Below are 12599 nucleotides of genomic sequence, written 5' to 3' on the forward strand. Positions count from 1 at the left end.
ACCCACAAAGGGAAGCAATATTCCACACAAAATGTACAGTTAAAGGTAAGATCTGTTCGCTTATCATTGATGGAGGAAGTTGCACTAATGTAGCTTCAAAGACTATGGTGGACAAGCTTAATCTCACCGCCACTCCACACCCCAAGCCATACATGATTCAATGGTTGAATCAAAACAAAGGTATTCCTGTAAACTCTCAAGTTTTGCTTTCATTTTCCATTGGTAATAGCTATAAGGAGAGTCTTTTATGTGATGTTATACCTATGGATGCATGTCATGTTTTATTAGGTAGGCCGTGGCAGTATGATAGGAAAGTTATGCATGATGGTTTTAAAAACACACATACTTTTGTTTTAAATAACAAACAGATAACTTTAGCACCATATGCACCTAACGCTAATTCTAAATTGCAAGCAACTTTAACTAATTTTCATTCTTTAATTCCTATACTTAAAAGTGAACAACATGAACTTGAGGAACGAAAAGAATTGTTATTGCTAAATGATGAAACTGAATCTGTTTTGCATGATCACCCTTTAATTGAACCTGTGCTTGATGAATTTGCATATGTTTTTCCTAATGAAATACCAAATGGACTTCCACCTAAAAGGGATATACAACATAAAATTGATTTCATTCCCGGTTCCTCATTGCCTAACAAACCAGCCTATAGGACTAATCCTAAGGAAACCGAAGAAATTAGGAGACAAGTTGATGATTTGTTAGCTAAAGGTTTGATTAGAGGATCCATAAGTCCTTGTGCCGTTCCTACTTTACTTGTGCCAAAAAAGAATGGAGAAATGAGGATGTGTGTGGATAGTAGAGCCATCAATAGAATCACTATCAAGTATAGATTTCCCATACCTAGACTTAATGATTTGTTAGATGACCTATATGGCTCTAAAGTTTTCTCTAAGATTGACCTGAGGAGTGGATATCACCGAGTTAGAATCCATGAGGGGGATGAGTGGAAAACCACATTTAAGAGTAAGGAAGGACTCTATGAATGGTTAGTTATGCCCGTTGGTTTATCTAATGCACCTTCTACCTTTATGAGACTTGTGAACCAAACCTTGAAGCCTTTCTTAGGTCACTTTGTAGTGGTTTATTTTGATGATATGTTACCAAGCTTGAGGTCAAGCTTCTCCAAAGAAGGGGAGGATGATGTAGGATCACCTACATCTGGTTCTGATGAACTAACACGGATCAATACCATGATTCATCATACGGAAGATGCTCAAATTCAAGGTTCAAATGTTAAGTCTTTTAATTTTGTAATCATGAACTAAATCTTCTTCTTTAATTTTTATTTTGTATTTTCATTTTTATAATGAAACAAAGTCTTAGAGATGATTAAGCCAGGTTTAGGATCAAGCTTAATCATGTCTCATGTTTAGTTAGTCGAGTTGTAATTTTTATTTTATTGAGTCTAATATTTATTTTGCTCATGGGACGTTCTTTACAAAATTAAAACGCATGGATCAAAACAAGCAATCAGATTCTCCAAATTGAGCCGTTGCATTCTTCAAAACCAGCTGATTTACCACAGCCATATGTTTTGAAGATTGAGTGGGATTTTTATGATAATATCTCTTACAAATCAGCCACAAATAATCCCAAGAAGATAGAAGAGCTGATTTTCAAATCCCAAAGAAAAACTAGCTGTTGGAGACAACAAAACTAGCTGTTAGAGACAACAAAAAAAAAATCAGCAAAAATCTCCTTGTTCTTTTACTAGCTGTTGCATTTTATTGCCATTTTGGTTGTACTGTCATTTTCAAAGTTTGTACTCATTGCTGAATGCTTTAGTATAAATAGGATGTATGAACTCTTGTAATAAACAACCTGATTTTTACATTCTGAATACAAAACAACCCTTGAGCAAATCCCTTTGTTCTCTCTTTGCAATTTACTTTAACTTGGATTGGTTTTAGTAAGTTGAAGTTCCTATGCTTTTCATTCTTTTGGCTTAAAGTTTGAATGTGTTCTTAGGAGCCCTTGGTTTTAATTTGTGGTGAATCTGTATCAAATTAATCCTTGGATCAGCCATTTTCAAGTTGTTCAATTCAACATATCTTTTCTTAGTTCTTCTTATTACAAAACCCACAAAAATCACAAAAAAAACATTTTACAATATCACCTACACTTCAGCCTTAATTGCTGAAATTTCAAAACCTCAAAACATACGTGTGCATATAGTTTGGTCCTTGTTCAAAACATAGCCAACCTATATCAGGTAAATTAATGAGAGATACAGGAAGTAAAGGGTTGATGCCATAAACACATTCAAATGGTGTGAATTTGGTAGCATGACTGGGTGCTTTGTTATATGCAAATTCAGCATGACAAAGCTTTAAGTCCCATTCCCTAATGTTATCCTTTACCAAAATTCTGAGCAGAGTGCCTAGTGTCCTGTTAGTGACTTCTGTTTGGCCACCCGTTTGTGGGTGGTAGGCGGTACTAAACAATAGTTTAGTGCCCAACATCTTCCACAAACTCCTCCAAAAATGGCTTAGGAACTTACTGTCTCTATCTGAAACAATAGTTTTGGGTATGCCATGCAATCTCACAATTTCAGCAAAGAACAATTTTGCAATATGTTGTGCATCATCTATCTTAGTGCATGCAATAAAATGAGACATCTTAGAAAATCTGTCAACAACCACCAAGATAGCATCCTTTCCTCTTTTAGTTTTAGGAAGAGCCATCACAAAGTCCATGCTTATGTGTTCCAAAGGCCTTTGTGCAATAGGTAAGGGAATATATTCTCCCTTGTGAAAAGTTACCTTTGCCTTAAGGCAAGGCTCACATCTGAGGATATGTTTCCCTACTGTGCCAAGCATTTTAGGCCAATAAAAATGCTTTGCAAGCATATCTAAGGTCTTTTGTATTCCAAAATGGCCTCTAATGCTACCTTCATGCACTTCCTTCACTAAAACAGATCTTAGGGGATGGTTAGGTATACACAGCCTGTTTCCTTTAAAAAGGAAGCCTTGGTGAATACTGAATAAGCGTTGAGGCTTCTCTATGCATAGTTGATAAATTTCAGAAAAATCAGAACAAGCAGAGTAGTGATCCTTGATGAATTCAAAACCTAATATTCTGGATCCTACTATCCCAAGCAATTGATACTTCCTACTGAGGGCATCAGCTATAATGTTGGTTTTCCCTGCTTTATACTTAGTTGAAAAATCAAATGTCTGCATGAACTCCACCCATCTAGCATGCCTACTGTTCAGTTTGTGTTGACTATTGATATGCTTTAAAGATTCATGGTCTGTGTGCAAGACAAATGGTTGTATCCTCAAGTAATGGGACCAATGCTCAAAAGCCCTAATAATGGCATAAAATTCCTTGTCATATGTGGAGTAATTTAGTCTGCTGTGATTCAATTTCTCACTGAAAAAGGCAATAGGCCTCCCTTCCTGCACAAGCACAGCCCCAATTCCTACCCCACTAGCATCACATTCCAACTCAAATGGTTTGGTAAAATCAGGAAGCTTCAAGATGGGGGCCTTACACATCATCTCCTTGAGGGTTTCAAAAGCCCTTTGAGCAGCAGGGGTCCATTCAAACCTCCCCTATTTGGTACACTCTGTTACAGGTGCTAAAACAGAGCTGAAGTTCCTTATGAACCTTCTGTAGAAGGAAGCTAAGCCATGAAATGATCTCACCTGTGTCAAGGTGGTGGGTGTAGGCCATTCTTGTATAGCCTGGACCTTGGCAGGGTCAACTCTTACTCCTTCCTTCCCTATAATGTAACCTAGAAAGCTCACTTCAGGTAGGAGGAAACTACATTTTTCAAGCTTGGCATACAGCCTCTGTTTCCTTAATACTTCAAATAACTGTTGTAAGTGATCTAGGTGTTCTGTGACTCCCTTGCTGTAAACAAGTATATCATCCAGGTAGACTACAATGAACTTCCCTAAGAAGGGTCTAAGCACCTCATTCATCAGCCTCATGAAAGTGCTTGGGGCTCCAGTCAAACCAAAGGGCATCACCAGCCACTCATAAAGCCCATACTTGGTTTTTGAAAGCAGTTTTCCACTCATCCCCTGTTTTCATTCTAATCTGATGGTACCCACTTCTTAGGTCTACCTTGCTAAACCATTCTGAGCCTCCCAATTCATCTATAATGTCATCAATCCTTGGAATAGGGAACCTATACTTGATGGTTATGTTGTTCATGCTACGGCTATCAATGCACATTCTCCATGTGCCATCTTTCTTTGGCACTAACAGGGTAGGTACAGCACATGGGCTTAAACTCTCCCTAACATAACCTCTTTGTATTAGCTCATTGACCTGTCTTTGTAATTCCTCAGTCTCCTTGGGGTTGGATCTGTAGGCAGGCTTATTAGGTAGGCTAGCTCCTGGAATAAGGTCAATCTGGTGCTCTATGCCTCTCACAGGGGGAAGGCCAGGTGGTAAGTCACTTGGAAAAACATCCTTAAATTGTTCAAGCAGACTCTGTAGCTCAGGGGGTATAGAGGGCTGATTTTGTATTTCTTTCATGATCAACAAGTATAGCTCCTCTCTGCTTTCAATCTCCTTCTCACATTCCCTTCTAGTCATCAGATGTATAGGTGCCTTAACTGGTTTAGGGGGAACAGCCCTGTGTGGGGGCAGGGGAATCAACTCCTTCTTTTTCCCATTATGTTTGAGGGTGTAAGTGTTGGTGTAGCCATTGTGGGTAGTCTTTTTGTCATATTGCCAAGGTCTCCCAAGCAATAAATGGCAAGCATCCATGTCTAAGACATCACATATCACTTCATCAACATAAGTCCCTAAGGTTAAGCTCACTAAGCACTGCTTGCTTACTGACCCACTTGCTTTGTTGTCAAGCCACTTCATCTTATAAGGGTGAGGGTGAGGCTTGGTATCCAGATTCAGCTCGGTCACTAATTGCCTGCTCACACAGTTGGACTCACTCCCACTGTCAATAATAAGATCACACACTTTCCCCTGTATCTTGCACTTGGTTTGGAATATATTTTCCCTCTGGTCTGATCTCTTGGCTAAGGGTGTGGTGTGAAAGCTCCTTCTAATGACCAGACTCAGGTGCTCCTCCTCAAGCAACACTCTCTCCAGCTCCTCATCTTCATCCTCTTCAGTGTCCCCCTCAAACCTCTGTAAGTTTCCCTCATCATCCCTTATATAGGTGCCATCATCATCACTCAAATTTGGGGGGTACATCTCCTCTTCCTGCCCATTTTTGGCTACTAAGATTTTCTTTGGTCTTGTGTCCTGTCTGATTTCATTCCATTCCCTCATGGTGAAGGCTCTTGCATTAGGGCAGTCTCTTTTGTAATGGCCCCTCCCATTACATTTGAAACAGACCACATCCTTAGGGTTGGTAGTGGGGTCCCCTCTAGTGGTGTTAACCTTTATCCCACTTCTGGAAGTGTCTCTCTTAGGTGCAGGGATGGTGCTCGTATTCCTAGGGGTGTAGGTCCTTGTGCCTCTGGTTTGGGAGTGGGCTGCCCTATTGATTTGTCTCTCAATCTCCACAGCCTGCAAACTGGCTATATGCACTGTGAGGTCAGATGTAGTCATAAGCCTATCCCTGATTTCCTCCCTCAGCCCAGCTATGAACCTTCCCACTCTCATCTCTTCAGTTTCATGGGGGTCACAAAGCACATACAACCTTTCCCACTCATTTCTATACTCATCCACAGATTTTGTTCCCTGTTTCATGGCATTTAGTTGGATGTACTGCTGTTGTTTGTATGAGGTAGGGACATATTTCCTTTTCATGTGTTTCTTGAGCTTGGTCCAAGAGTTAATCCTACCCCTTTCCTCCCTGACTCTACGTTTTTGAAGTCCCTCTAACCATATAGCAGTTGATTTCGTCAATTTGATCTTGGCTAGCTTGTATTGTTGGTCTGGGGGTGTATTCTTGAATTCAAAATAGTTATCCATTCTATCCTCCCATTCTAGGTACCTTTCTGGGTCATAAGATTGGCCGTCAAATTCAGGTATATCAATCTTAATAGTTCTATCCTCGTAGGGTCGCAAATTAGGGTTTTGTGTTCTATCTTGCTGATGATCAATCCTTAACTGATTCAAATTTTGTATGACTAACCTCGTGCTTTCCTCTAACATCCCAAATCTTTCCTCCATGGTCATATCCACTCGACCAGAGACAACTATGATACCAGCAATGCATGAAAATGATGATTATGAAATGTATGCAAAAAACGAAAATGCAAGAATCCCAATTTCAGAAATTTATTAAATGTTCTGTGTATGACAATACGAATTAATGAAAAACAAATGAATGACAATGAAAATGAAATAGGAAGATCACTCCCTGAATGTCGTGAATTCAATGATTGATTGAAAAATTCCACGATGCCTCAAAATCGCCCAATGCTGTTGCCTTTGAAATGCCCAGAAATAATGAAACCTCTTTCCTCAGAAACTCAATATGTGCTATCTTTGCCCAATTCGTGGCTGGGCTCTGATACCAAGTTGATGCGTGTTTGTGGGTGGAAATCGTTCTTTGTAGTGCAAGGATCAAAATGGCCTAGCTATCTTAATCAAGAGAACACTCAAACACTCAGAAATCCAATGGACAACACACTGACTCACACAAATATGCCAAGAAAGGGTTTCTTGTTTTTTTGATGAAGGTGAACAGAAACCTTATCCGTGTTCTACGAATGGACTAGGATAGGAAACAATGCAAGGGCTATGAAGCCTTGATTGCTAGGTGCCTTTGAGAATTCAAACCACTCCGTGATAAGACTTCCCTCCGGCCAAAAGGCTGCTCCACAACCCCTTGAAGAAGTTTGTAAACAAACTTCAAAATTTAGAAAAATCCTTTTTCTGAAAATACCTCGAATGCTATTGCAACTCAAATCAATGTACAAGCGTGTCTTATTACAGAGAGAGCCCATGTATTTATAGGCTTTGCATCCTAAACTAGCCGTTACAATTAACTAACAAAATACACGTGGCTAAGACTCAAACAGAAACAAACAGAAAGGCTTCAACACTTAGCTAAATTTCTGATTTTTACAAATCGATGACCAGGCTTCCTTTAGCTTGCTCTACTGTCTTCCTGGTGCACTATTAGTAAGACCCTTGGCCCTTGGTGGCTTGGCCCATGTAGAGAGATGCCATTCCAGCCCTCCTTCCGGTCTAAGTGATCACGGTCTGAACTCAGGCGGTTCACCAAGGTCAGCTGTTCGCTAGGTAGCTCTGTGGCTCTGTTCTTGGAGTCTGTCTGTCCTGTTGGAGCTTGGTTGCTGTTCCTTGTGATGTTCTTGGCTTCCTTGGCCTTGCTAGTTGTTTTTAGGCCCATAACTGATTGTTGAGGAGTATCTATGGGAGCCCTTCGTGTTATATGTGCATTTGGCGTAGATGACAAGTCCAATGCACTGTCTTGTTCCTTCAGGCCCTTGGTGCTGTTCCGAGTCTTTGATACCATATTTGTATCAAGAAAGAACAAGGATCAATGATCAATGAACAATGAACAATGATCAATGATCGATGAAGAATGAACAAGGATCAATAATCATTGAAGAATGAACGATGAAGAATGAACAAGGATCAATGATCATTGAAGAATGAACGATTAAGAATGAACAAGGATCAATGATTAATGAACAATAAACGCTGAAGAATGAACAAGGATCAATGATCATTGAATAATGAACGATGAAGAATGAACAAGGATCAATGATCAATGAAGAATGAACGATGAAGAATGAACAAGCATCAATGATCAATGAAGAATGGACAGGAATCAATGATCATTGAAGAATGAACAAGGATCAATGATTAATGAAGAATGAATGATGAAGATTGAACAAGGATCAATGATTATTTAAGAATGAACGATGAAGAATGAACAAGGATCAATGATCAATGACGAATGAACGATGAAGAATGAACAAGGGTCAATGATCAATGAAGAATGGACGATGAAGAATGAACAAGGATCAATGATCATTGAAGAATGAACGATGAATAATGAACAAGGATCAATAATCAATGAAGAGTGAACCATGAATAATGAACAAGGATCAATGATCAATGAAGAATGAACGATGAAGAATGAACAAGGATCAATGATCAATGACGAATGAACGATGAAGAATGGATCATTTAAGAATGAACGATTAAGAATGAACAAGGATCAATGATTAATGAACAATAAACGCTGAAGAATGAACAAGGATCAATGATCATTGAATAATGAACGATGAAGAATGAACAAGGATCAATGATCAATGAAGAATGAACGATGAAGAATGAACAAGCATCAATGATCAATGAAGAATGGACACGAATCAATGATCATTGAAGAATGAACGATGCAGAATGAACAAGGATCAATGATCAATGAAGAATGAACGATGAATAATGAACAAGGATCAATGAACAATGAAGAATGAATGATGAAAAATGAACAAGGATCAATGATCAATGAGGAATGAACGATGAAGAATGAACAAGGATCAATGATTAATGAAGAATGAACGATGAAGATTGAACAAGGATCAATGATTATTTAAGAATGAACAATGAAGAATGAAGAAGGATCAATGATCAAATACGAATGAACGATGAAGAATGAACAAGGGACAATGATCAATGAAGAATGAACGATGAAGAACGAACAAGGATCAATGATCAATGAAGAATGAACGATGAATAATGAACAAGGATCAATGATCAATGAAGAATGAACGATGAAGAATGAACAAGGATCAATGATCAATGACGTATGAACGATGAAGAATGAACAAGGAGCAATGATCAATGAAGAAAGAAAGATGAAGAATGAACAAGGATCAATGATCAATGATGAATGAACAATGAAGAACGAACAAGGATCAATGATCAATGAAGAATGAACAAGGATCAATGGTCAATGACGAATGAACGAGGAAGAATGAACAAGGAAGAATGAACGATGAAGAATGAACAAGGATCAATGATCAATGAAGAATGAACGATGAAGAATGAATAAGGAGCAATGATCAATGAAGAATGAACGATGAAGAATGAACAAGGATCAATGATCAATGAAGAATGAACGATGAAGAATGAACAAGGATCAATGGTCAATGACGAATGAACGATGAAGAATGAACAAGGATCAATGATCAATGAAGAATGAACGATGAAGAATGAACAAGGATCAATGATCAATGAAGAATGAACGATGAAGAATGAATAAGGAGAAATGATCAATGAAGAATGAACGATGAAGAATGAACAAGGATCAATGATCAATGAAGAATGAACGACGAAGAATGAACAAGGATCAATGATCAATGACGAATGAACGATGAAGAATGAACAAGGATCAATGATCAATGAAGAATGAACAAGAATCAATGATCAATGAAGAATTAAAGATGAAGAATGAACAAGGATCAATGATCAATGAAGAATGAACAATGAAGAATGAACAAGGATCAATGATCAATGAAGAATGAACGATGAAGAATGAACAAGTATCAATGATCATTGAAGAATGAACAAGGATCAATGGTCAATAAAGAATGAACGATGAAGAATGAAGAAGGATCAATGATCAATGAAGAATGAACAATGAAGAATGAAGAATGAACAAGGATCAATGATCAATGACGAATTAACGATGAAGAATGAACAAGAATCAATGATCAATGAAGAATGAACGATGAACAATGAACAAGGATCAATTGTCCATGACAAATGAACGATGAAGAATGAACAAGGATCAATGATCAATGAAGAATGAACAAGGATCAACGATCATTGAAGAATGAAAGATGAAGAATGAACAAGGATCAATGATAATTGAAGAATGAACAAGGATCAATGATCAATGACGAATGAACGATGAATAATGAACAAGGATCAATAATCAATGAAGAATGAACGATTAAGAATGAACAAGGATCAATGATCAATGAAGAATGAACGATGAAGAACTAATAAGGATTAATGATCAATGAAGAATGAACGATGAAGAATGAACAAGGATCAATGATAAATGAAGAATGAACGATGAAGAATGAACAAGGATCAATGATCAATGACGAATGAACGATGAAGAATGAACAAGGATCAATGATCAATGAAGAATGAACAAGGATCAATGATCAATGAAGAATGAATGATGAAGATTGAACAAGGATCAATAATTATTTAAGAATGAACAATGAAGAATGAAAAAGGATCAATGATCAATGACGAATGAACGATGAAGAATGAACAAGGGACAATGATCAATGAAGAATGAACGATGAAGAATGAACGATGAAGAATGATCAATGAAGAATGAACGATGAATAATGAACGAGGATCAATGATCAATGAAGAATGAACGATGAAGAATGAACAAGGATCAAGGATCAATGACGTATGAACGATGAAGAATGAACAAGGAGCAATGATCAATGAAGAAAGAAAGATGAAGAATGAACAAGGATCAATAATCAATGATGAATGAACAATGAAGAACGAACAAGGATCAATGATCAATGAAGAATGAACAAGGATCAATGGTCAATGACGAATGAACGATGAAGAATGAACAAGGATCAATGATCAATGAAGAATGAATAAGGATCAATGATCAATGAAGAATGAACGATGAATAATGAACAAGGATCAATGATCAATGAAGAATGAATGATGAAGATTGAACAAGGATCAATGATTATTTAAGAATGAACAATGAAGAATGAACAAGGATCAATGATCAATGACGAATGAACGATGAAGAATGAACAAGGGACAATGATCAATGAAGAATGAACGATGAAGAATGAACAAGGATGAATGATCAATGAAGAATGAACGATGAATAATGAACAAGGATCAATGATCAATGAAGAATGAACGATGAAGAATGAACAAGGATCAATGATCAATGACGTATGAACGATGAAGAATGAACAAGGCGCAATGATCGATGAAGAAAGAAAGATGAAGAATGAACAAGGATCAATAATCAATGATGAATGAACAATGAAGAACGAACAAGGATCAATGATCAATGAAGAATGAACAAGGATCAATGGTCAATGACGAATGAACGATGAAGAATGAACAAGGATCAATGATCAATGAAGAATGTATGATGAAGAATGAATAAGGATCAATGATCAATGACGAATGAACGATGAAGAATGAACAAGGATCAATGATCAATGAAGAATGAACGATGAAGAATGATCAAGGATCAATGGTCAATAAAGAATGAACGATGAAGAATGAAGAAGGATCAATGATCAATGAAGAATGAACAATGAAGAATGAAGAATGAAATAGGATCAATGATCAATGACGAATGAACGATGAAGAATAAAAAAGAATCAATGATCAATGAAGAAAGAACAATGAAGAATGAACAAGGATCAATGGTCCATGACAAATGAAGGATGAAGAATGAACAAGGATCAATGATCAATGAAGAATGAACAATGAAGAATGAACAAGGATCAATGATCAATGAAGAATGAACGATGAAGAATGAATAAGGATCAATGATCAATGAAGAATGAACGATGAAGAATGAACAAGGATCAATGATCAATGAAGAATGAACGATGAAGAATGAAGAATGAACAAGGATCAATGATCAATGACGAATGAACGATGAAGAATGAACAAGAATCAATGATCAATGAAGAATGAACGATGAAGAATGAACAAGGATCAATTGTCCATGACAAATGAACGATGAAGAATGAAAAAGGATCAATGATCAATGAAGAATGAACGATGAAGAATGAATAAGGATCAATGATCAATGAAGAATAAACGATGAAGAATGAACAAGGATCAATGATCAATGAAGAATGAACGATGAATAACGAACAAGGATCAATGATCAATGAAGAATGAACGATAAAGAATGAACAAGGATCAATGATCAATGACGTATGAACGATGAAGAATGAACAAGGAGCAATGATCAATGAAGAAAGAAAGATGAAGAATGAACAAGGATCAATGATCAATGATAAATGAACAATAAAGAACGAACAAGGATCAATGATCAATGAAGAATGAACAAGGATCAATGGTCAATGACGAATGAACGCTGAAGAATGAACAAGGATCAATGATCAATGAAGAATGAACGATGAAGAATGAACAAGGATCAATGATCAATGAAGAATGAACGATGAAGAATGAATAAGGAGCAATGATCAATGAAGAATGAACGATGAAGAATGAACAAGGATAAATGATCAATGAAGAATGAACGATGAAGAATGAACAAGGATCAATGATCAATGATCAATGACGAATGAACGATGAAGAATGAACAAGTATCAATGATCATTGAAGAATGAACAAGGATCAATGGTCAATAAAGAATGAACGATGAAGAATGAAGAAGGATCAATGATCAATGAAGAATGAACAATGAAGAATGAAGAATGAACAAGGATCAATGATCAATGACGAATGAACGATGAAGAATGAACAAGAATCAATGATCAATGAAGAATGAACGATGAACAATGAACAAGGATCAATTGTCCATGACAAATGAACGATGAAGAATGAACAAGGATAAATGATCAATGAAGAATGAACAATGAAGAATGAACAAGGATCAACGATCATTGAAGAATGAA

At 37.0% G+C, this 12599-nt stretch overlaps 1 protein-coding gene across 1 annotated transcript; it reads right to left on the bottom strand.

Moving 5' to 3' along the window:
• Positions 1 to 4008: 4008 nt before the first annotated feature.
• LOC130823266 (uncharacterized) lies at positions 4009 to 6123 on the bottom strand. Its single transcript, XM_057687891.1, has one exon. It carries the CDS (start codon positions 6121 to 6123, stop codon positions 4009 to 4011), a length of 2115 nt encoding a protein of 704 aa, XP_057543874.1.
• Positions 6124 to 12599: the final 6476 nt, after the last annotated feature.

Source organism: Amaranthus tricolor, chromosome 9, assembly GCF_026212465.1.
Source record: "Amaranthus tricolor cultivar Red isolate AtriRed21 chromosome 9, ASM2621246v1, whole genome shotgun sequence".
NCBI lineage: Eukaryota > Viridiplantae > Streptophyta > Magnoliopsida > Caryophyllales > Amaranthaceae > Amaranthus > Amaranthus tricolor.

What these genes read in the sequence shown, in the direction of transcription:
- LOC130823266 (XM_057687891.1), bottom strand. Translation starts at nt 6,123, where the DNA reads ATGGAGGAAAGATTTGGGATGTTAGAGGAAAGCACGAGGTTAGTCATA.